At 35.2% G+C, this 27,421-nt stretch overlaps 1 protein-coding gene across 1 annotated transcript; it reads left to right on the top strand.

Annotated features, from left to right (window-relative positions):
- Positions 1 to 438: 438 nt before the first annotated feature.
- On the top strand, positions 439 to 13,081 carry LOC110463981. The gene is made up of 15 exons (XM_021518956.1): positions 439 to 557; positions 4,006 to 4,258; positions 4,686 to 4,831; positions 5,326 to 5,479; positions 6,019 to 6,152; positions 7,075 to 7,261; positions 7,846 to 7,982; positions 8,378 to 8,528; positions 9,335 to 9,471; positions 9,743 to 9,890; positions 10,283 to 10,437; positions 10,689 to 10,845; positions 11,274 to 11,410; positions 11,880 to 12,030; positions 12,523 to 13,081. Exons 1-15 carry the CDS (start codon positions 533 to 535, stop codon positions 12,824 to 12,826), a joined length of 2,376 nt encoding a protein of 791 aa, XP_021374631.1. The 5' UTR covers positions 439 to 532; the 3' UTR covers positions 12,827 to 13,081.
- Positions 13,082 to 27,421: the final 14,340 nt, after the last annotated feature.

The following is a 27,421-nucleotide window of genomic DNA, read 5'->3' as shown; positions in this document are numbered from 1 at the left end:
ACAAGTGTAAAATAAGAGAAAACAGAAAATATGTATTTAAGTTTATATGATTCTCAATTAATTCGATAAGATGATAACAGGTAATGTGTCAATAGACTTATTAGACTTGGAACAGCCGGGTCCTGATTGTACGTGTACAACTGCCTGTGGACCTTTTACCGGTCATTATGACACCTGCAAAATGTAAACAAACAAATCTGCAGGTACATTAATTAACAATAAGTGTTGGTGTCACTTGCAGTGGGGTCATAAAGCCTTCCTCGACACGCGAGTCGTTAGACGCTTCACTTCCCACTCGTAAGCGAATCATCTATCATAACACGCCTCGTTGATTTTGGTCGACTGGTTCCGCCTGAAGGATTTGTCACCGGCTCGTGACCAATAGCTACTTCCTGTGGCTAGGCCTTGATAAGTTCGACACCAAACCCTGTTCGTCCACATTGAACTTTATCCACCCAAGAAGTAACATCAAATATTTCGACAAGAACTGCGCACACCAAAAAGGACTTAAGAACAAGGAACCGTTACCAAAATGTGGACCATTATATTCATTATTGGTGAGAACATGACTTTATTAATACGCTTTATACATTGGTAGCACATGATCTTGTTCAGCCTCACATAATGCATCAAATGTTTAAGATTTCTTTGAAATAATTTTTATTAATGGATGATGGTATGTACAAAAATGTTTTTATTACTGATTTTTCGTTTATTATAAAAAAAGGAAATATAAACTTTCATAAGATATTTCGGTTTCTTTAAAGATAAAATGAAATGTTTGGTAAATTGATTCAAGAAATGAACAATGATGATATGTGTCACAATAAAAATCTCACGAAACTTAAGTAAGATGCAATATATATTTAGGTTCGTGTTTGATATTTGCAGTAGATGATTGTGCTTTTTAGTTAAAATGTAGCACTGCACCCAGTGCAGGCGTTTGAAAATCTGCACAAACAATGTTTTGCATACATTATAAATTATATATTGTATATATCTGATATACTGTGAAACTTTAATATATTGCCTTTCTACTGATTTACAACCTCGCTTCCTTCAAATTCCTTTTTAAAAGAAGTCCTTCATATGTTTCCCTCTGTAATGTATACATAGTTTAATCAAAACATATTTTATTTCTTCGCTTTTCAAGCAGAGGTATTGGACATAAGTTATGATGATTTATAAAAACCTTCTCCTCAAGAATTTGTAGACATTTTTGTAATTAGGAGTACACAGCGTTCTAAAGGAGACACTATTTGAGTGTTTTCGCCAGGTTGACCAATAACATAAGCATTATCGTGTCCATATATCTATCAAAAGTCTATTATCTATTATCCCCACATCTGAACATATATGTATCATTAGTGCTGTACTTATATATATATACACAGGTAAAAGACAGATTCCTATGTTTGCGCCTGCGCAGGAACCTATGGGAATAATATACAGCATTTCGAACATGCATCAATTCTACGACGATTGTCTTATTTATTTATTTATTTGTTGGGGGGGGGGGGGGATTATCAGATTATCTCAGAGCAGGTAAAAACCTTGATGAGTGCTATAATCGTTTCTGAACAAGCTGGAAACAACTAAGACACTGTTATTTGAGAAAAAAGATAAACAAAGAGAGCTGGACACAAAAAAATACTGTGAAAACCTCATTTGGGCTTTTAAATGTTGTGTCCATGAGATGCAACTGGTCCTTTGACAAGTGAGTTTTCGAAGTACTGTCAGCTTAACAAGTCAAAACATAAGTGACTGTTCAAGTACTGTCAGATTTACATAAACGTTAAGACATTTTTTCACATTTAGTTTAAACATATTTTTTTGTTTCATTATTTTGGAAAATGCGCTATATACAAATTTATATCTATTTGATATTTACTCCGGAAAAAAAAGTATTTTCTTTCTAATTTGCAAAAATTTCCAAGGTAACCACAATGTAAAAAGTTGATCGGAGAAAATAATGTTATTTTTAAATGTCTGCGATGTTGCCAGTTTGTGTACCTTGTGACAGCAGCATGCTTATCAACTTATATAATATACTGTAATCACTAGAAAATTTGTAGCTTCACAGACGTAACAAGATTTATAGCTGAAACAAGATTACATTCCCTTAAATATAATTGATGTTTCCCACAATACACTTGCCTAATAGCGTAAACCGGCTTGTAGAATTATAAAACTTAGGTTGTTTAAGACTTGGTTATGTGGCATATCTCCAGACGCCGGCGTCCGAAACTGATAGATGACCATGACGTAATACTGGTCTGTCCTTCCTCAATATTAAATACGGAAGTGTCGGGTTAGTGTAGCCGCCAGCCAATCATGTCCTTTCGTCGCTTAGACGTTAATATGCTAGACAAACTTATATCTACTATTGAATACATGTATTGAAAATTCCCAAACGTTATTTTAACTGAATTTTTTAATAATCAGCACCATTACCCAAAGTACATCACAGAATATAACGCGGTTAATGTGGTGAAGATTTACACTAACTGTTCGAGGTATATCACATTATTTCAAATTTCTGTTACAAAGTTTTCGATTTTTTTCCATTGCATACAATTTAACAACAAGATTAATACCAATTTATGTTCAACCGTTTGGCACCGAGGACGAAGCGGTGCTGTCTGATTTTATGCTTTATTCAAATATGGATACACTTAAATTCAATACCTGTATTTGGATGCTTAATTTTAATTTTTTATTTTCATACGGTATGAGGCAATGGATGTAGATTCATGGGATGTCTATCATTCATATTTGATTGGTTTTTTTTTCAAACCAAGCTTTTATTGTTGGAGTCAAATCAAAGTTCGTGACGTTTAACACATTGGGTGGCCATTTTCGTTCACTTTTTAATTAAAAAATATCTCGTATTTTTTAATGATCAATTAATTTTACAAGATGTATTAGCTATCAAGCACTTTACTGTCGTGAAATGTCTTATTTACAAGTTAATTATAGTGGAGAAGCTAATTTGAAACAAAGTTTTATCAAAGTAGTGTTTAAATCTGTTCTATCTTGTCCATTGACGTTTAGGTCTGATAAGCCCCGATTAGATCGATGATCGATTACCACTGATAGAATCAATCAGTTACCTGTCACTGTCTATATCCCGCACCTTAGATTCCGAGACGAACCAGGTAAATGTCCTACCTGTATAACGGAAACACGTCACATGAGATTTTTCCCACAGATTAATTCCAATAGCAAATGTATATGTATAGACATTTACGTTGATTGGGATATGAACACTTATAGCTGATTTTTTTACTAGACTATGTATGTGTGTATAGGGAGCACGTCATATGGGTTTAGCTCTTAGACGATACAAGATGCAACATTAATGTGTGAATTCTTACGCTTAAGGAGGATAGGGTGACATCTTTCTACATTTAGTGACGTCAACGTTAGACTTGATAGGACATTTAGAGCGTGGGCATCACGTGTAAAGAATGATAGAAGAATATAGCATGAACACATGGACTGGACACAATTAGCACGAACACTAAACGTTTGCTATTGTAGTAAATGGTTGTGTTTATAATGTATGAGATCGGTAATGTCTATGTCTCGGATATGTGTGGTAACAATAAAAAATCGACACGAGAGTCCATTAACTATTCCATCCATCATATCAAGGAAAAGATTGTATATGACATGCACCGACTATATATAAAAACTATATAGTATTTTTTTCTGCGATAAATTGCCTGAAACATTTTATTGTATTACAAATAATAGCAATTACGTTCAGTCGAAAACAATTACTTGTACACTAAATGACAGGTAATAACACAATAAGGTAATAAAACACTCACGGTGACTCTTCATGTATCCATGTGTCAATAAAAATACACAAGGCAAACTTAACATTCTGTCGCATGAAAATGACGTCATCGCATTAATCCTTTATGACGTCAGAAATGCTTAGTGTATTGCGTCAGTAACAAGTGTAAATATGTAACACTTATTTTCATTCTGTTGTAGGCCTGACATCTGTCAGTGCGCAGCAACCCAGGCCAGGGCCGGGTCAAGGTCAACAGGGCCAACAGGGACAAGGCCAACAACAACAACAATTCAACTCTCCTTGCCTGGCCTCTTTCGACCAAGTTTTCCGGAAATGTTTTATTGACAGCGGAAACTTTCAGCTGGACATCATTTTCTCCCTCATTACCAACGGAACTAGTGGACCACTCCCACAGGGCACAACTAGAGCCTCCTTGCTCCCGAGACTGTGCTCGTAAGTCCTCAACACATACCGATTAAGAACGAAAATCAATCAATATACATGTTATCTTAAGTGAATAGTTATAGGTAAAGACAAATTTGAAAACATCAAAGCATCGTAAGGTTTTGTCTTCCAAAATGAAAACAAAAATGGTGATCTTGCTGGTTTATCGAATGACATTACTAGCACATCGTGGTGACCTTCACAAAACGTTTACCCAAAGGCTGAACTGGACGTTCGAATAATTAAACGTCGACACAAGAGAACCTAAAAATCATTATAACCGAACTTACGTTGTGCTCTTGTATAGAACGTTAATCTATGAAGTTACAAGAAATAACGTCAGTTTCGAAATTCTCCAACGATAAGTAAAAAGAACCTTATTAAGGAAGATTTAAGAGAGTACTTTTTACAGTTTAAATATTTTGTTTTCTTTTAGGATTAGAACAAATGTGGAGACTTGTGTAAATCCACTTCCAGCAGGAATTGCTCAACGACAGCAATGTACGGACAGAGAACAGCTTATGATGAATTCAACAATTCAGTCAACATCACGTGCTGTTGCCTCTCTTTGCGGAGTGGAACGTGAGTTCGAAGCTATCAGATTAATAGGAAAATCGTGTATTAAGTTCATAGCGTTATCTTACAAAATGGAAATCAGTTGTTTATGTATATATAGATGTATATAACCACTGAAAGCGTATCCTATGCAACAATTTATAAACAATTAACATATACAAATGTATATGTCACAAGATTCATAAACTCAAGTGGCAAAATCTATTCTCAAAATTAAAGCCGACAAAGGAGTTCAATGCCAACTAATTGCCGTTCTTTATTAAGCGATCCTTTAGCTGAGATCATATTTAAATTATTTTATGAGGAATTATTTTCTTTCTGTTTAAGTCATCAGTTAGACACCTAAACAACACTAAACCAAACCAAACCAAACCTAATCATAACGTGTATTAAATCATTATTTTTTATTCATGGATAATGTCGAATTTTAAACGTGTAAAATCAGAGAGATATTGTAACTACCGACAATCACCTGACGTCATTCCTTTGTTTTCTAACAGCTGAGATGCCGGCCTGTCTTGGTAAATTTGACGCCCGATTTAAGGCGTGCATGGGTCAAAACCAGGTCAACGACGACTATTTCTTCAAGTTACTGGGCAATACTACCGAGGGATTACAAATGACATACGACCAGCTAAAAAACATGACTTGCGTGTAAGTATAGGTGAAGTGTTTGTATTCAAACGCACTGTAGGTTTAATGGTTAAGCATGAGTCACAACTTTGACCCAATACACATGGTTCATATTCATCAAAATTATCATGCGTGGACGTGTAACATTAAGCAAATGATTTCTAGCCCTTAACATTAAATTGAAGCAGAAAAAAAACGTTTTTTAAGCTTGGATATTTCGCATTGGCAGATAAAATACATCCCTTGTGTATGTTATTATGTAAAAAAAAAAATCAAATTCGGGACCAGACATCCTTTGAATACAACACGAAATTATACATCTAACTAAATATAAATGTTTTCTATAACAACTTGGTTTTTGTATGGCATATATCTACATCCTTATGCGTATCATACACGTCTAAAATGTAGTTAAATCAAGACCATGTGCTTTTGTTTTAGGGACTCAAAATAACCTTGTTGGTTGCTTTTATGCTCTTCATGGATTGTGTACTCAATACATCGTGGAATATTAAAGGAATTGTTATTCTCGTGTTGATAGTGTGTTTGTCCATTTCCAGTCTCCAGACCCAGAAAACCATTGTCAACTGTGCGTCAACTTCACTGCAGCAACTGAATGGAGAATGCACCCAGCAGGAACAATACATGGTGGGACAGACCCTACAGAATATGATGGCTTCCTACCAGGGCGTTTGTACGTATAGCAACACAACACACTGTCTTTATGTAGATAGTCTCCTTAATCTGACAACACAACGTTTAACCTCGCTTACCTGATCACACGACCTTTAACCTCACTTACCTGGTCATACGACGTTGAACCTCGCTTACCTGGTCACACGACCTTTAACCTCACTTACTTTGTCACTCGACCTTTAACCTCGATAACCTTGGATCAATGTGCCTAACCTCGCTTACTTGTTCACACAACGTCTAACTTTGTTTACTTGGTAACACGACCTTTAACCTTACTTACTTGGTCACACGACCTTTAACCTCACTTACTTGGTCACACGAGCTTTAACCACACTTACTTGGTCACACGACCTTTAACCTCAGTAACCTGGGATCACCACGTCTAACTTCGTTGACTTAGCAATATGACGTCTTATCGTGTAACATGACGACCTCTTTAACTAATGTTACGGTATGAATCTGACAACATCTAACCTAAGCTAGCAAGACGGCATATTGACCTTTCGACTTACCTCGTTTATTTGAATGTACGATGATGGCTAGCCTCATTAATCTCACAAATGAGCGACGTCTTTCAACTTTATTAATCTGAGAAAATGACAACGACTCATCTGGTTAATCTGACTACACGATTATTTTCTTACCTCATAAACGTCTAAACAAAACAATTAACCTCGTAAATCTCACAGCAAGAAGATATCTGACTTGATAAATGTTTCAATACAACGACTTATCTTGTTTATCTAACTCCATGAGGATATCTGAGCTCATAATTGTTTCAAGAAAATGACGTTTTCTTTAGCTCCATTTTGTTATTCAGCCGACAGAACAATGACAACTTACCTTGTTAATATACAAAATCGTGTTAGACACAGGATATATTCCGGAACATTCTGAAACAATGTTTCGCATTTACACAGGTTCCGGCCGACCTCTCATGCCAAGACCTCCTCCTCCCCCAGAGTGTCTCATGAAGTTTGAAAATGACCTAGATAAGTGTTCAAGGGACAGCACTACCCTCGGTATGGGCGATATGATGATGCTCCTCACCCAGGGGACGGTACCAGCAGGCAAAGACCCTAACCAAATGAACGGAACCATTTGCAAGTAAGAACAATTTCTACATTTCAGATTCTGTAGGCGAAATAATTATGAAAGTAAAACATAAGAAGGTTTAAACCAATTCCCACATAGCTTTCGGAACGCGAAAAATAGCGCTGCTTGCAATATTCGACTATTTTGCTGTCTTACCATATTTTCACGTACATTTTGTATGTTTCGAAATACATATTTTTATCATTAAACGTTGTGTATAATACAGTTCGCTGAAATGTGTGGCTTCTTTTAGTTTATGCTTTATGAAATGGAACAACAGACATTATTTTCGATAACATGGTTCTATATTTTCTATGGATACCGTTTCCTCTAATGGTCAAGCGACAAAAGTAAATCTAAAACCAAGAAATGATCGGCCCACGAAGTCACTATGACGGAAATACCTGAATTTTTTCCGTTTGGAAACCATTCAATGTGTTATTTCGTTGTAATATATTATATACTAAAACCTAAGCTTGTAGATTTAATACCACTATGTGAGTCTGTGCAACGGACAAAAGTTAAAAAAAGGTTAATATACACAAAAAACGGACACTGAATACATACAATGTATATATGTCTTGCATTGTTTACAGAAACCATAAAGATTTCGAGGTATGTGGTAAAAACGCTATAAAGGCCACGACTTGTAAAGGGAGAAATCTTCTCATCGCCGAGGGCACATTCGCCAATATCTTCATCACTATTGGAGCCTACTGTCACGACACTTCAAGTAAGTATCTCTTCTCCATCCCAAAATCAACATCAACAAATATCCATATGTGCGCTCTCAATCTTCCTACCTCGACACATAGAATGAATATTTTTTTATACAGGTCCATATTGCATAAAAAGTTAACTGGTTGTGTTATATGAACCTCTATACATTCTGTTCTTACCACCCCGAAGGAAACGTTTAGAAAAAAAGAAGTGTTTATGTTTAGTTGACCAATATATATTTGTGTCTTGTCCCTTTAATCAGAAAAATATAACTTCTTGACAAACAAGGCTATATGCTCAAAATTACCAAAAGTTACAAATACATTTCTTCTGTATGTATTGTATCCAAAAGGCAAGCATTTACGCTAAAAGAAAAATGTATTTAATTTATCATTTGTTATGTTTCAGTGCCTGGAGCATGTATGCTGACTCTCCAGTCTCAATTCGCAAAATGTTTCGGTGAGGTTGGTCTGGATGAAGCTAGCTATGTTGGAAATGTAACTGCCCACAAGGGGGCGCTTCTAGGTTCCACTAAACAAGCCGCTCAGACATATTGTGGGTAAGTTCAATCAGTGAGCCAACATCATGTCCTCCTAAGATCTCATTTTGATATCGCAGATATATTATGAGTCATCATGAGAGGAAATGACCATATCGTACAGTAACTTTGTTTACTATGTTTGGCTCTCTGCATTGGCAAACTGATATTTAAACAGATTCATCCTCCTTAAAAAAATGTTCTTTTTCCATCACAATAGTCCCCGAGGTTGGCAGTAACGTTGTAGCTGGACTAAATGTACCGTCCCCGAGGTTGGCTGTAACCTTGTAGCTTCTGTTGGACTATACGTCCGCAAAGTCGGCCGTGTATTATTGCTGGTTGACTATAAGTCCGCGAGGTCGACGTAACTTTGTAGCTAGAATGTAGTCTTTTAAACAATTGGTGTGTCCGTGCAGAGTCTAAAACAAAATAAGCAATGTTTGCTCCATCATATGGCAATACCGTTTATAAAAGACTTATCATAAGTACTTAAATTTAAACCGTGTTGATGTGGGTTTTTTTTGTTTTTTTTTTATTAATTGAAAGTTTTTATTATACAGCGGGTTGTTCTTTAACAATATCTCATATCCTTAAAATAACACAAATTGCCAACAAAACAGATACAGACTGTTTCCGAAAGATCATTGTTCTTTCTTTTGGCATCTGGATGAAAACATTTGATGATGAACAAAACGAGAGGTTATTTAAAACACGAATATGTTTACATTCGCGAAATAACGTATCTGACTTTTTGCATGTCTCATTTAACAAGACAAAATATAAGCAATTTATCTATTTGTCTATATTGTTTCCATGATCTATTACAGCAAGCGAAAAGAACTGTACGTCTGTATGAAGAAAGTGATGCACCGTTGTCCAGGAGCCGAGCAGACCATGGCACTGACCGGGTTTGACCTTGCTTCTATGGAGAGAGCCGTGAATGTGTTGTGTTCTGATATCGATGGTGAGTGTGTTAAATATGACCATGTGGTGAAAACTTCAGCAATACATCTGCGAGATTTTGAAAATACGGTTTAACCTAAATTATGAACAGTGCTCTCGCTTTCATTGTTTACTCGCTTAAAACCAACGTCATTTCAAGACATTTTTTTATAATTCTATCACTTGTGTACATGATAACATCTTTAAATGGTCGAGGCCCGAAATTACTTTTGATATGAAATAGTATTTCTATCAACCAATGCATGCATTATACTCCTTTTCTTGTTTTACAGAGTATCTTATCGGTCTGAAGTGCTTCGCTAAACCAACACCTAAATCGGTCGAGTGTATGACAGATATGGGAGATTCAATCACATCCCTCTCTCAAAGAGAAATGGCACGTGGCCTTTCTCTTAACAACTTCTTCAACACATTTTGCGAGTAAGTCTTTTTATCGAATTATTTGTTTTCCACAAGAAATCTTATATTGCTTTACACTTGTATCTTTCTATTGCCGTGTATCGCGTTTTCGTTACATTTACTCCTTAACAAATGCTGCTACAAAAGTATTAGCATTAATTACACTTTCGAATGGCATTTTAAATTGAAATAGCTTTCATTAGGTGGTACAAATCGACATAGGTTAACATCAATCGCAACTGATACAACGGACTTAGATATAATTCTTATTATATGACAGATATTTTAGCATATTATTTATGCTTGCATACACTGCGAAAGGGTCACATCCCAGTTCAGGACGCTGGTACATGTTAAAAGGCATTGCGTGATAAAATGCGACTGTTACTATGGAAACTTAATCCTCTTTCCAGCATCCGTGTTAAACACGTGGAGTGTGATACCAGTGCTTGGACATCGTGTGACCCCAAGGCTGTCGACTTGAAGAGGAAGTTCGAATGCCACCTCATCCCAACCAAGTGTCATCAGCTTAACGCAAAGGATGTGGATAAAATCTGCCCAGTGGCCTGTAAGTTTTTAAACAAGATTGACATAAGATGAACCGAACCAAATATGCATATATGTATTTTGTTATTTCAAACCTGACGCGCACCAAATGAACCGAACCTAAAAGGAAAATTAAAAGCATATTAAGTGAAACATGTAACAGATATATTCAAAAACGTAGTTAAATGTCATCATTAGTCTAAAACTATTCCTACTGTTTCGAAAGATGTTATCGTCACGTTTCAAAATAACTTCATATTTCTTTGTTTACAGCCCAAGTGAAACCTCACCTCTGCGTTGATGATATGAAAGAAGGTATCAAGAATTGTATCGCTAAATATAATATTGACCCGGAAGTATTTCTGGTGAACGTGACCCACGACAGGAGTAAAATGATCGGTGATCCTTCGAACGCCAGGAAATTATGTCGGTAAGTTCACATTCAGAAATGATGAAAAACATCAAACGAATGCATCCTGATAAGTGAAATCACACAGCTAATCCTTAATTAAAAACAGAATTAAGGCATGCATTTCAAAAAATGCAAAGACACATACAGATGATTTTGGGTACAATCAAAGTAGAAAGTTCGCGATTTTAAACCTGCAGCGATACATTTATAAATATTTTCGCACTAATTTATTTCATGCCGAATTGTTGACACTTATTTTTTTTCAATAACTTATGACCCTTTTTAGCGATTTTAAATTGTTTTCCTCTTTCTTATTAAATGACTGGAAGACAAGATTTCGTTGTCCACAAAGACTTTTTTTTAATGTTTTCTAAGCGGAATATCTCAATAACCAACTTCTTGACGGCTTTGGCATTACGTATCTTTATTATTTTTCTTTTTCTTAGGGATAAGGCTGAGGTATACAGATGCATGCACCAAACTCTGGATAAATGCGCAGGCGCAGTTGAGCTTCTGGAACATTGGGGTCACCAACAGGACAAAGTACAGAATGGCATCGATCTACTGTGTGATAACTTCGACAGTAAGTATTCGGGAAAACGTCGGTCTATCGAGTAGCATAAATGCCGATAGTTTCATTTTGAAGTAACGATCTGGGCTAAATTACAAACACTTAATGGAGCTCGTTTGGAACCTTGAACACGGTGGAACGTCCATAACTAAAGCGATGCCGAATCATTTTGCCATGATAGTTGCATATATTTAAAAAAAAAAATATTGAGCGTGTTTAAATATGCTATGTTAAGGTAAGTTATAAACTGCAAATCGTATTGAATAAGATATCCGAGATTTAGAATTAACAATTAACAAATACTAGCGAAACATTCATTTGCGAAATATTGCAATATACGAAAAAGATCGATTCGCGAAATATTACAACTTGTCAATTATCTCGTGTCGCGAAACACTGTTCCTTGTGTACGTACTATTTGATACGATTGAATATGTGTCCTTATATAGGTTTGTGTTTATACTGTTGTTTCTGGTTTTAGGCTACGTCGCTGGTTTTGAATGTTCGTCACAATCCGGACCGTCTGTCAGGTCTTGTATCAGCAAATCGGAAAATAGCATGACACAGCTTGTGTCAAAACACGGAGGAATGGAAACATCAAAAGATGCTGGATACTTCAAACAATTCTGCGCGTAAGTTATACATTTTGAATTATTGTTTCTTACCAAGTTACGGTGTCAGTCTTAACATTTTCAAGTTCATATGGAACAGTTTATGTCAGTTTTTTACAATGACATGTTATTTAGCTTAGAAATCTTTACTATTGACAAAATCCATTTGATAAAATGTGTTACACCTGTCTGTATTTTGCTCAATTACATGTAAAACATTTTTAGTTTTGATAAACAATAAATATTGCTTTAGTTACATTAAAAACTTCGATCTCAATTAATGACAAATATTTAATCGGATATAATTTAACGCAATATTGTAAAAATATCATAAAATTATTTTGTTTAAAGCAATATTACGTTGTAAGGGAGGACGTTTTCATTCTAACATATAACCAACTCGCTGTAAGGATCAGAAAGAAAAACCCAACTATTGCGCAATAATGCTGATAATACTTCAAATAACACGAATCGGGTAATTTTCTAACAATACACTCCAATTGTGTTTTGCAGAATCAAGATGGAACATCTTCAATGTGACCTGAGCGCAATGAAGTCGAAATGCTCTGAGGGTATAATGGGTCTGAAGACAGAATTTGAGTGCACTCTTATTCAGGATCGATGTATTGGAGCAGAGAGGAACAGTGTTGCTTCTGTCTGTAACGAAAACAATTACGCCAGGGCCGCCCGGAAGACGGTAAAACCCGGAATCACAGGCAACTCCAAAGATCCAAATGGTGCCAGCGCCATGTCCTCAGTTTCGTACTTTACTGCTGTTATTGTTGCTTTTGGAAGCGTGGTGTTGTCTGTGTTGTGAAGGACTAATATGGTAACGATATAAATATGAAACTGGCTAAATTCAAGGACATGCAAGTGCGCATAAGCCTTGTCTTGCATTTGTTTCGGAAAAGTTTTTAACGGGTTTTAAAATATTATGTTATGTTGGAAATTCAATCGTTCGTTATAACACACGATTCAAGTGATTAATTTCCAACATGAGATTAATAGAATCTTTCACCTCCTTGGGGTGAGATAGGAGAATCTCAACCCGAGGGGGAAGACTCTTAAGTTGCCAAACACGAGGCTTTGCCGAGTGTTTGGCAATTTAAGAATCTTTCCGCGAGGGTTGAGATTCCCCTATCTCACCCACAATGTGGTAAATGATTCTTTTTCTCTTACCCTGTTCTACCATTGTGTATCATATACACAATGTAATGATAACGTTACATGCTAAATGCAGGGTTGACGTGGCGTTGATGGATTGTTGACGTGATGTCATTGTAATGTTGAAGTGACGTCATGTCATTGTTATGAATAGGGGAATTCCCCCGTCTCAACCCTAGGGTGAGACAAAGAAATCTCACACCGGTAAAAGTGCGGATACACCTGTCCAGGGTAAGAGAAATATGTGTCTTACATCATTCACAACTTTATTATCAGGATTTTTATTTTGTGAAATGGAAATTTATCCGTCATGACAACGAATTCCTGGACTGGAAACAAACAACATATATATATATAAACTAACTAAAGCCATTTATAAAGATCAAACATTTACTCCCATTACCTCGATATTAGAGATGATGTGTACATCTGCTGGCGTTGTCTGACATTTCAGGGATGGCGGTAAGTCCACTTTTGGACATCCAGTAATTAAGTTTAAGAACGTCAAGTAAAATATAAACACGATAGCATTTCTGTTCTTGAGTTATGGTCGCAACAAAAAAATATGAAAATCTTCATCTTTAAAGAGACACCTCAAAGAGTGAGAAAGAATCGAAATTTTGACTTCAAGGTAACATGTCACAAATTTCATCAACCATAAAACAACAGTATTAACAAACACACTACTATGCATTAGTTAGAAAACGTGTTCAATTTATCTACTGTTTTTGCGAGAAATTTGAGTTGACAAGATAATTGATTATCAATCAGCCGTGAATTTTGAATGAAGCTTTCTCCTCAAAGCAGAAAGTGGACACATGAGATTCAGGTGAATATGTTCAATTATATCCCCTGAGGGACTGAAACTCATATCGCGCTCACACTTGGTCAATAGTTAGATACGTTAAACAATCAACAATTCTTGTACTTAAGATCTATACAACAAGGTGAAGATATGACTGCGGAGTAGTCTATAGTCAACGTTACCCATCTCTGTGAGAAACGTGTTGTTTAGCATTCAATGTGATACACTTATTTATGAATTATTGGCAAATCCATTTTGTTTCATTATTATTTTATAGAAATGCAGGTTTGTGCTGACTCTCGGTATATTTTAAATTTTATTATTATACTTTCTGTTTAAAGTTAATAAAAACGGACAACATACAAAGCATGTTACGAAAGGGCGCGTTTTCATTCAATCTCGATCCGGTGTACACTGAACCAGTGCAATGCTCTTCCTAAATGCGTAAATACAGGATGGATGATTTACCAAGGGCATAATAGTTTATGTTTAATTTTGACCCGAAAAATATATAAATACTTAAATGCTGCTCATTCATGGAATGGCCACCTAAAAAGCAAAAAAGACCCAAAAAAATGGTATTTTATAGGCCCTTGTTCATCTTCTAAAGGCTTCTTTGATACTGAAAATATAACTATAATAGTTTCAAATAGAAAAATATTGCCGAAAGTCAGCGGAAACCTATAGTTTTAATTTATTGAATAACTTATTTATTTATTGACTTTTATAAGAAAACAATTAAAGGGCCACATATGTAATTTTTTCAAATATGCTACTGGAAATACCGAGCCCCCCCCGGCGGACGTGAAGCAAACAGGGTGGGCACGTGCAAAAAGCAAGCTTCCCATCCGTCGGGGCAGCTTGTAGTGATGAAAAAGGTGGTAACTGTGCGGGTATCAGAGGCATTTATACGCATGACCCTTAACTATTTATAATCATGTGTGTAAACATGTTTGTGTGTGTGTGCGAGTGTGTGCATCATTGTTTGTCATATTGTGCTTTATGTTTTCGAAAGAGATATCCCTTTTGAATTATGAATAAAAGATTGAACAAATAAATCAAGACTTTCATGGTTTTTCCTGGTTTTAAGGACCGTTTTCATTTCTTTACATCTACCTTTATAAAGAGTGGTTTAAATATGTTGAGATATTGTTTTGCTAACTGAAAGCTGAATTTATCAAAATAATCTATCCTCAGAATATAATCTTTCCGATTAAATTACAGCATCTTGATGTCCAGAGAGAGAAAAAGTTCGTATCGCTCTATTGAAAGACACGTTACACGTGCCGTGATAAATCACAACGATAACATCACCTCCAAGGAGTGTATTCGTGAAAGTTACTATACAGCGAGACATATCCGCAAAATTCCAGTGTTTTGAACACTTGAAGTCATATTCGAGAACTGACTTATTTTTAAGGATAAAGACCAACTAAGGCTGGCATATACTAATCTTTTTTCAAAAGAGTTCGAGGACAACATTATTTATATTTCGAACAATAATCTAGACCTGGCTAGTTAGTCGGATGATTTTTAACGGTGTTCCGGAATTCTTGCAAGGAAAAGAAATAATTACAATTCAAATACCGAGTAAAATGCAAAGTAATTAACATTCAGCCATATGCTACATAATTCCTATTTTATGGAGGTGATTCCTACTTTAATTAATTCAGAAAAGAAATCATTATCTAGGACGTTTTTCTCAAGAAACCTTTTTTTAATCAACGAGATAATGCTGTTCAATGTGTAATATCAGTCATACTTATGCATGCTTTACAAGCTACATTAACATTTTATATCTAATTAACGATATCGAAAATCACAAGCTTCTGCAACTGTGTAGATTGCTTTTTCGATATATGCTTAACTCAAATTACAAAATTGATAACTGATCTTTGTATACGCTTGCATGAATAACTCTGAGCTCTGAATAGTAGGCTAATATAATTCATATTTTATTTTTCTGTAAATAAATTCAGCAGTTATTGCCATTACTGTCATGATTGGTATTTTTATCCCTTTATCTTTGCAAAAAAAAAAAAAGAGAAAGAAATAGGAGTATTGTTGAGGATTATCATACACCTGATAGATACATCTCTAGGCGTGATACCCTGGAGCATGTTGTACCGACTCCGAGAGTTGATGACAGGTATAGCAGGAAGTGAAGCAACAGACCTGTCCAATCAACAGGGTTGTTTCATGGTGACTCGGCCAATGACATTCACTGTTACAACATAATCAGGGTGTGTAACCGTGGCTTACGTACGTACCATGAATGTAAATGCTTTCGACACGGAAATGACTTGAATATCATACACCGGATGTACTCAGTAACGGGTAGCCATCCATCAAAATCATACCTTTCGTTCACACGGAGACCAACACTTACTAGCTCCAGGCGCGGAATCATGCGTTTCAGGGTGATGTTGGTGAAAATACATGGTCATGTGGACATCGGGGTAATTTAGAGACATTCCCAAAAAGATGAACTAAATTCGTTTTGCCTATGAAAAGAAAAACCGACACTAAACACCTAAGTTATTGTGTATATTAGACTTGACAGATGTAAAATTCTTCCATTTTGTTCCGAAAACATGACCCAATAAAACCGATTATCCTGTTTTATTTGTCATATAAATTTATACTATAGCTGATAAGCTCTTCGCTCGTCTATTTGCAAACACAATTCTAGGAGGTATCAGCTTTGTCGTGTGTTGTTATAAATCCCCAAACCATTAAATGACTTACTCCCTGAACAATAGAAAGGGAGCAAAATGTATATTAAATCTAAATTGAATTGATTTGCGATACCCTTTCATATTTAACGTAAGCAACTAACAGTATTTTCAACCAGATGGAATCTTCACGAGTTTTCGGGACCTAGACGCGTTTGGAGGGACGGGATTAAATCCCACCTGTCTCAACTCATCCGCCCCACACTCTGCCTCTGTTCAATCTACTGCTAGAGGAAACGTTTGGATAAAACAAACATACTTTTTATGGCAAGCCACCCTAACATTTATTCAAGGAGCAATATCGATCCCGAATTTCATAAAAACTATACAAGATATCTTTAAAGTATATTGGATATCTTATATATTATATCAGATATCTCATATATTATATAAGATATATACTATTTAAGTTTTATCACATTCGGGACCGACATTGCTTCTTGAATAAATGTTAAGCTGGCTTGTCATGGTTATTTTTTGTTTTGTTCAACAAGTATTAATACACAATATACAAGATATCTTAAAAGTAAATTAGATATCTTATATAGTATAATAGATATTTCATTTAAGATATCTCATATATCATATACATGTAAGATCTCTCATATACTATATAGGTTTTATGAAATTCGGGAATGATATTACTTCTTGAATAAATGTTAAGTTGGCTTGTCATGTTTTTTTTGTTCAACAGGTATTAATACACAAAATATATGTACAGGCGCGCAGTTGTATGTTGATGTTTGTATTAACTCACTGTCCATTAACATAAATAATCATAACATATATCTGAGGGGCTGGATCTTATGAGAGAAAAAAAAATAATAAGAATGATCTCTTCCATTGAAATTCATATTTCATTTCATCTTTGCGAAATCTACAAATTATACAATGACCTAATAAATTATACATTTGTTTAGACAATAATATTTCTTATGTCTCAACAAAATAACTGACATAGTAAACGTTTAATCGAAAGAGTCTTGTGTCAACTCACATTTAAATATGGCAGGTTCTGAATTAGTTTGTTTTCCTTTTCAGGAGATACCCTAATTCTCCCAAAGATGTCCTTATACACCAGATCTGGTTATTTCAGGTGGCATAGTATAGAAGATACACCCCGGATAAACATTTTCAAAAGTGAGGGTCATTTTGTTTTTCCCTTACGTAGAGACTGGCATGACATTTCATTGGAACAGCTATAATTACTGTGAAGTATACATGCATCTGTGTACAGGTAACAGTCTAAAACGTTTCAATTCAACTAAACGTAGTTTAATACAGGTTTACAATAATAAACACTAACATTACCATAACGACACTATACGTTGTAGTCAGAGTACCACAACCGGCGTCCACGTGATTTATACAATCCTTTGCGCGTAACAGACCATAGGCAGCTGCCTCCGCTACTTGTCCCAGATCCGAGTCACATTGAGATATAATATTTAGTGTGCAGTTTGTGAGTGCAACTAGGTTACGGCAGAACCTTGTCCGGTGTCCATCTGTTTTCATTGTCCTAGCATCAAACATGTCCGTTTGAATAAGTGGAATGAACAAAGCGGTACAATCTTGAAATCGTTTCTTGTCTGCCAAACATGGCAGCTGTCTTTTAATGTTTTCACTATTTCTACACACGTTTTCAAGCGATCTTTCAGTTTTTGTCGTGTCTGAGAAATCTAATATATGATTGAAAAACCTGTCGAAGAGACTTGTTGATGAATGGAAAAACCTGTGAAGACAGGTTGTGTATGTTTTGACTTCAGTGCACATGAAATCAATCAAATGAGTTAAAATATCGACAAAAGTAGCATTGCCAAGTTTGGCCATATAGGTTTGAATTTCCACTGCTATGGCAACTCCACAATGGACAATTACCGATCCTCCTATGTGGCTAGGTGTGTGGTTTTTGACTTTGCAATCTCTGTGGAGACCTTCGAGATGGGCTCTCCGTAAGGTCTGGGAAATCCGAACATCACAGCGACTGATTTGAATTGTGAAACAGTTGGAGAAATCCCCTGTGACAGAACATGTGATTGTCTCAGAATTCTTCGTCTTATCAAAAAGTCGATCCAGCACATTGTTACGCTTCACAAAGGAAGCACAGTAGCCCACGTAAGTATCAAGCGCGTCAAGGCACATAGCGTTGTCATGAAAGTTCTGTTCCACGGTACAAAGCGCCCTGTTATAGCTCTCCATCCCATCTATATCTATACTGTGGTTCAAAAATCGGTGAATACTTGTTTCTGGACTCTTCAAAACGTCTTTGAGACACATGACGATTTTATCTTGCTTTGAACAAACTGTACTCATTGAGGATATGTACTTCCGAAAGGAAAATGCTTTAAAAGGCAATCCGTATAAAGATGTTTCAAATCCGCATGAAGTTAAAGTATTTGCAATAGCATTTGCTTGGATATTTGAATTGTTACTTACAATAGCAACACCATTCTCATCCTTGGTATTTTTACTGCAGTTCATTCGCCCCATTATCATGAAGAAAAGCTTTATGTGCACAACCGTTTCTGGACTACATTCATTATTAATGGCCATTTCAACACACTGACCAAGCTCGTAATAAATTGGACAGACAAGATCAGCCACGTCAGAATCAGACATGTCCGGATCTAAATTATTACGTACGTACCGGAGGTTAGACCGAATCCTATCCCGACAGCGTTCTCGTCCCTCGCGAGTTTTCGTCAAGCAATCTCCAGTCCCTTTTGACGGATAGTCCTTCCAAAGACAAACCACTTGGGAAAGATAACGAGCAGTATAGATATCGTATAAAAAAGCGGAAGCCCAGACTAATGGATCCGGTGTTCTCTTCATCTCAAAAATATTTTCAGAGACGCATGTTAGAAGATATCCTGACAATGGACAAAATTGATCTAAGCTTTTAATTTCGTCCACAGTCCCATTCATATATCCACTTGTAACGTTCATTGATAGTAAAGTCATCATTTGACGACAAGTTGGAGGCAGTAAACTTCCAAATCCAACATCTTGGCCATGAATAGTTCCAAAATACAAAACGATTGTTACTAGGTATGCTAACGATGTGTCAGTTATGTGTCGGCGCGACATTGTCTCTTAGCCGGTTCAGATCAACACTAAATGTTCAGCACTAGTACAACGGGAAAATATGTATGAGTAAGTGACACGATCTGGTTTATATAAATTTTATTTGTTTTTTACAGTTACAAGTAGCTAGTCGTAAAATATTTTTATCATGATCACAAAATCCATTCATTGTTACACGACACAACATAATAAATATATCAGCATAAAAAAGATACATTTGACATTTTCTTTTCTTCACTAGGTCAAGTGATTAATTGTGTTACGTGAACAATGGCTACTCTACCTGTAACAGGTGAGAGTCATGAGGCAGGACGTGATATCACAGATAATTTGACATCTTAATGGTTCGACATTTTAGTGCTTGACCGATAAGGACATTTAACGACCTGACACGGACTTGGTAGAGAGATTACAGAAAAAGAAAATATTTCGTATAAATTAATCATCTGCGTTATGTCGCTAAATTGTAACCCTATTATAAGGAGTAACACGAAGAAATGAAGCACCTATTTGAAAGATTTGATTGTAGATGTAGAAAACCAATGTATACATTTTACTGCGCCATATTTAGGCCATTAAAGGGCCAGTATATGGTACAAAAAGTCGAAGGAATGCAAAATTCCATGTCTTTACTATTCCGAAACATATGTAAAATATAGCAAAATAGGAAAGTGTCTATAAAACACGTACAACACACATTCTGTTCCTATGTTTAATCACTCCAGGCGATAATTGGTGATATCGTTTATACTCAATCCATTGTGTTGATACATATACTTGTATCACTAAATCAGTTTGTTGATATGATTAAAACAATGTGGTGATATGCCACCACATTGTAATTCATTGTATTAATACATTTATCACTTATATAATGTATGGATATAGTTAAAACAATGTCTTGATGCCTTTACATTGTAATTCATTGTATTAATACATTTGTCAGTAATTCAATGTGTGGATATAGTTCAAACAATGTCTTGATGCCGTTACATTGTAATTCATTGTATTAATACATTTGTCACTAATTCAATGTGTGGATATAGTTCAAACAATGTCTTGATGCCGTTACATTGTTATTCATTGAATTAATACATTTATCACTAATTCAATGTGTGGATATAGTTAAAACAATGTCTTGATGCCGTTACATTGTAATTCATTGTATTAATACATTTATCACTAATTCAATGTGTGGATATAGTTAAAACAATGTCTTGATACCGTTACATTGTAATTCATTGTATTAATACATTTATCACTTATATAATGTATGGATATAATTAAAACAATGTCTTGATGCCGTTACATTGTAATCCATTGTATTAATACATTTATCACTAATTCAATGTGTGGATATAGTTAAAACAATGTCTTGATGCCGTTACATTGTAATTCATTGTATTAATACATTTATCACTAATTCAATGTGTGGATATAGTTAAAACAATGTCTTGATGCCGTTACATTGTAATTCATTGTATTAATACATTTATCACTAATTCAATGTGTGGATATAGTTAAAACAATGTCTTGATGCCGTTACATTGTAATCCATTGTATTAATACATTTATCACTAATTCAATGTGTGGATATAGTTAAAACAATGTCTTGATACCGTTACATTGTAATTCATTGTATTAATACATTTATCACTTATATAATGTATGGATATAATTAAAACAATGTCTTGATGCCGTTACATTGTAATCCATTGTATTAATACATTTATCACTAATTCAATGTGTGGATATAGTTAAAACAATGTCTTGATGCCGTTACATTGTAATTCATTGTATTAATACATTTATCACTAATTCAATGTGTGGATATAGTTAAAACAATGTCTTGATGCCGTTACATTGTAATTCATTGTATTAATACATTTATCACTAATTCAATGTGTGGATATAGTTAAAACAATGTCTTGATGCCGTTACATTGTAATTCATTGTATTAATACATTTATCACTAATTCAATGTGTGGATATAGTTAAAACAATGTCTTGATGCCGTTACATTGTAATTCATTGTATTAATACATTTATCACTAATTCAATGTGTGGATATAGTTAAAACAATGTCTTGATGCCGTTACATTGTAATTCATTGTATTAATACATTTATCACTAATTCAATGTGTGGATATAGTTAAAACAATGTCTTGATGCCGTTACATTGTAATTCATTGTATTAATACATTTATCACTAATTCAATGTGTGGATATAGTTAAAACAATGTCTTGATGCCGTTACATTGTAATTCATTGTATTAATACATTTATCACTAATTCAATGTGTGGATATAGTTAAAACAATGTCTTGATGCCGTTACATTGTAATTCATTGTATTAATACATTTATCACTAATTCAATGTGTGGATATAGTTAAAACAATGTCTTGATGCCGTTACATTGTAATTCATTGTATTAATACATTTATCACTAATTCAATGTGTGGATATAGTTAAAACAATGTCTTGATGCCGTTACATTGTAATTCATTGTATTAATACATTTATCACTAATTCAATGTGTGGATATAGTTAAAACAATGTCTTGATGCCGTTACATTGTAATTCATTGTATTAATACATTTATCACTAATTCAATGTGTGGATATAGTTAAAACAATGTCTTGATGCCGTTACATTGTAATTCATTGTATTAATACATTTATCACTAATTCAATGTGTGGATATAGTTAAAACAATGTCTTGATGCCGTTACATTGTAATTCATTGTATTAATACATTTATCACTAATTCAATGTGTGGATATAGTTAAAACAATGTCTTGATGCCGTTACATTGTAATTCATTGTATTAATACATTTATCACTAATTCAATGTGTGGATATAGTTAAAACAATGTCTTGATGCCGTTACATTGTAATTCATTGTATTAATACATATATCACTAACTCAATGTGTTGATATAGTTTAAACAATGTATTGATGCCGTTACATTGTAATTCATTGTATTAATACATATATCACTAATTCAATGTGTGGATATAGTTAAAACAATGTCTTGATGCCGTTACATTGTAATTCATTGTATTAATACATATATCACTAACTCAATGTGTTGATATAGTTTAAACAATGTATTGATGCCGTTACATTGTAATTCATTGTATTAATACATATATCACTTATATAAGTTATATAAGTTTCGTCTGAGTATGTTGATTCTATAGGAGTTTACGAGATGCAGCACTTAGGGCGCCTCACCTTTAAGATATACTCTGATTTGTTTGTTGATTTACAATTACACGCATTATTTTGAGTCGTAAGTCACCATGTAGGTCGGTCCGGCTGTACGATATATTCGCTTACGTTTAATATTTTCCTTTAAGGATTTGTTACAAACTGGGCAAATTGGCTTTGGACCACATCTCCATCTAGTCAGGTTCGTTCTTTGAGACCAGACTGTGAGATGAACCTTTTTACGTTTATTTCACCTATGGGCGGATTATTTGCATTGTTTAAAACATTATTGATGCGTGCAGACCGCTTCACCTCAGACGTGATCGTAACAAGCCTAGGTATAAAGCCTGTTACTTTTCTACCAACTGTAGTTATTTGTGGTGTTGTGTATGGTTTCCTGTTAGCCAAGCAGCATGACAAATGAGAAGCTCCCTATATACCAATTGTGTCAGAAGAAACATTGTTGTCTAATTTGGAAACGGGAAAATGATAGATAATGTGATTTTGATGATCTGGTATCCTGTAAGACATTCTGTAAAATTTATAATTGCTGATTTATAAGAGGAAAGAACATCACTTAAGTGGCTAAGTGAGAGGGGAGGGCATTAAGCCAATGTGCTATTTGGGTATTCAGAAGGCTAGTGAGATATTTAGGAGTTACATTTGTATGTTATGAACCATTTTATAACATTGACTTCATGCTTTCGACACTTTTCCGTACAGAATGGCAAAGGTAGAGCTTATCATATGTCATTTCCTTTATTTAATTTATTACATCAGTGATTCATACATATTTGTTGTCATTACACGTGAAATGTTCTACACAACAGGTAAATAGCATTACAATAAAGGGATGGTTATCAACACTTAGTTTTTATGTCCAACATGACCGATATAGGACAATGACCAGGCAGATCAATGACCGCGTTCTCCGATCAACTAAAGAAACATTAATACACGTCGTTGAAACAATTAACATGCCAGTAAGCTATCGAGAGAGGTAAACTAGATCGTTCTGTTACAGTCATAGGTAAGAAACAGTAGTAAAGGTCTAAATGAAAGGCGTCGTCGCTTTAGTAGCAGATGACTGAACAAATCGAGATAAGTTCATTCCACGAAATCATTGAATACGGTCGAGGACATAATGTAATCTTTCAATCAATATTCAGGAAACTAATCAAGTCATCCGCATCAGTTAAAATGGTTTAAATGAAGCTGTAGGTCTAATCAAACAACGTAAGTGTTTTATTTTAGATGTTGCCTTTATTCCGAGCACTTGTTTTAATTTCAAAACTTGCGCTTACGACATTTGTTTTTTCGTAACGTTTTGCTGTATTGTCATTGTCTCTGAAACCGTCATATATATGACATTATACGGAAAATAGGTATTGATTTGAAACGCGTCATTCAGTTCATATATCCACGTACGTATTTAAACGAAATATTATAAGGATTGTATTTTTCTGCGTTTCGTCAATAAGCAGGACAACGGAACTTATATGATGTTAAATAGCACTGTTGTCTTTCACGTTGAAGCCCAAGAAGCATATAACCTTGTATAAGCGATGCGGGCATTGAATCATAAAAAGGTCAAACACTCAAAGTACCGCTACTAGCTGGAGGTTTGGACAAAGCAGCAAATGATTGGAATATTAACGACAAGAATAACGGAAATGTCAAACTTTGTATGAACGTTTTTATCCAGACTGTGGGGGGTTACAGCACCGCTACAACACCTCATTAAGGAGTGCGAATATGTGTGAGAAGAGCATGAGGGTGGAGCCGCTTTCTCGAAATAAAATAAACTCTGTGCCAGTCCTTTTTTCTTCGATGCGTTAAAAATCGTTCTACAATGTGACACCCCAGAAACCGAGTTAGGATCATGTTTGATACAGAAGGAACGCCAATCGTGAAGGAGTCGGACATAACGCTTTTCAAATGGTTGACAAGAAGAACCTGTTCGACAGTTACATCGAATGCTTCTATACATACAATGTTCAAACAAAACTGTTTACTGGAAATGGAAAGAAATGCGCATGGCCGATACGCTCAGCAGAGATATCCGACCAGATCAAGAACATACCGAGACATCATTTTCAACTTTGGGGTAATTAAACGAAAGAAAATACATTCCTATATCACATGCAAGAGCCTCCGGTGAAGACGTTGACCTAAAAACATGTGATGTTCACAATACACTGAGAGTGACCTGACAGCAAGGACAACGTGTATTTTGGAATTTGAAACTGGTTTACTCTGATGGAAGAGCTGACTGTCCAAAACAGCTTAATTTGGAGTCGTCATGCCCAGAACAGAATTATTGAGCACATGCTTCCAACTACATCGTGAATTCATGGATCCATGAGAAGGGAACAAGAAAACATGCACAGGCCCAATGTCAACGGTAACGTTGAAAGCTATGTTGGATCATGTGGCAAATATTTACCATGAGAGCGGTGAAAATGTCAGATTAAATTTTCTGTTGATACGCATGTGTAACAAAATGTGCTATAAATAAGATAATTAATGATAATGAATGGAACCATCTTCAAACGTGCAAGATAAAGGGTATCAATAGAGAGCAGCCCTTTGGTCAAAAGAACATTTGAGGTCAAATCCTACGATTTGGGTAAGACCGTGCATTAATTGACGGGGGACTGTGGAATTGTAGATAGTGCTTTGAGGCTATCTATCTAGTGGCGACCAGATCAGTCATGGATGACATAGAGATAGAAACGAGAGTGTGAACTCCCTAAAACAGACAGTGGTAACTGTCATTGCCATATGGTACATCTAGTATTGCTGTTTTGGAAGGGAAAAGTTAGCTTAGAAGTTAGAGGAGAAGTTAGATATTAAATGGCAGCACGTCCCTCATTACTTATTTACAATAGGTGGTACCTACTCATGACTAGTTAATGTTGTATAGATTATTAAAATTTCTTGGAAAGATTTAAGAAGGAATCTAGAGTGTAGAGTCGGGATTCGAGTTTCGAGAATGTGAGCCTCTGGGGAGAGAAGCCAGGGAAGGCCGCGGCCAGAGAGACAGCCCGGGTACAGCACTAGGGGTGCATGATGTTGTAATTCTATATAATCTGTGTGCAGGTAGATTTGCTGTTGTGTTCCAGAAGTACGTTTAGAAATTTACTAAAATTTGGAGATCTTGCAGAAAGAGCCTACTCCAAAATAGGGGGTATGGTCTCTGACTGTTGCGGCCACAACGTGAAGATAATAATAACAATAAGTCCACATGTGTTGTTCAGTGTGTTTTGTAACACATGTGTTGTTCAGTGTGTTTTGTAACACATGTGTTGTTCAGTGTGTTTTGTAACACATTTGTTGATCAGTGTGTTTTGTAACACATGTGTTGTTCAGTGTGTTTTGTAACACATGTGTTGTTCAGTGTGTTTTGTAACACATGTGTTGTTCAGTGTGTTTTTTAACACATGTGTTGTTCAGTGTGTTTTGTAACAGTTGTAATTCCAGTTTGCGTTGTCACAAATATGAAATTTGTCCAGATTGTGTAATATACGTGTTATTTGTCAAGATTGTCTAATGTACGTGTTATTTGCAAAAACGAACCAAAGAAAGGAATATTTTAGCAATTAGATTTAAGGGTTATTCAAGGGAACCCTTAAATTGACAGGATTTTAATATTTGTAGTTAAATGTAATTAACTGTGAATACACAACTATATCAAGTCAAAGTTTCCTCTGTCATCACACTTGAAATATACTTTTTGACAGATGTGCTGTTTACAGCTCAACATATCTGTCGAAACGTCAGAATTGTTTGGACCAGGTGATATTCTAATTTACTACATTGGACCATATACTACGTGTTATGCATATACGTAAAGTATTGTATTTTGTAAGATCTTGTTTTTGGTAAGATTTTAGTCGGTGGTAGGTAAATCTTGTACCCCGTTCCCGGACCCGGACTGAAACCCCGTACCAGGAATATAAAGATATTTTAATAACTCATTAACGCGATCGTTTATATTTTTTATAAAAATATGCAATAATTTCAAACATTATTTACCAAATGTGACAGTTACAAAAATGTTTATTTATCATCTAATAATTTAGAAATCGACGATAATGTGTATTTCAAGGGGGTAAAACTTGTACGCCGCAGTCAACCGTGAAAATCACGGTTTTCACATATATTTAGAAATTTAGGGAAAATTGACATGTTATTTTCAGATATATAGAAGAAAATACCTTACTGTTTATAATTATGTAAGTTTCGTTGAAATAAACGACATATTTCACATGAAATTCTGACTTTGTTGTGATCGCGGGTGTTTTCTTTACTCCCGTGCGTACCGTTCCGTTTCCCTTTTTGTTTTGCGTATTGGTGACTTTCATATTATCCGGAAAATCAGTCCATATCCATGTCCTTGCTTATTGTA

Source organism: Mizuhopecten yessoensis, unplaced genomic scaffold (assembly GCF_002113885.1).
Source record: "Mizuhopecten yessoensis strain PY_sf001 unplaced genomic scaffold, ASM211388v2 scaffold10949, whole genome shotgun sequence".
Lineage (NCBI taxonomy): Eukaryota > Metazoa > Mollusca > Bivalvia > Pectinida > Pectinidae > Mizuhopecten > Mizuhopecten yessoensis.
Note: the sequence above shows the minus strand (reverse complement) of the source record. Positions and strands in the feature narration are given on the sequence as shown.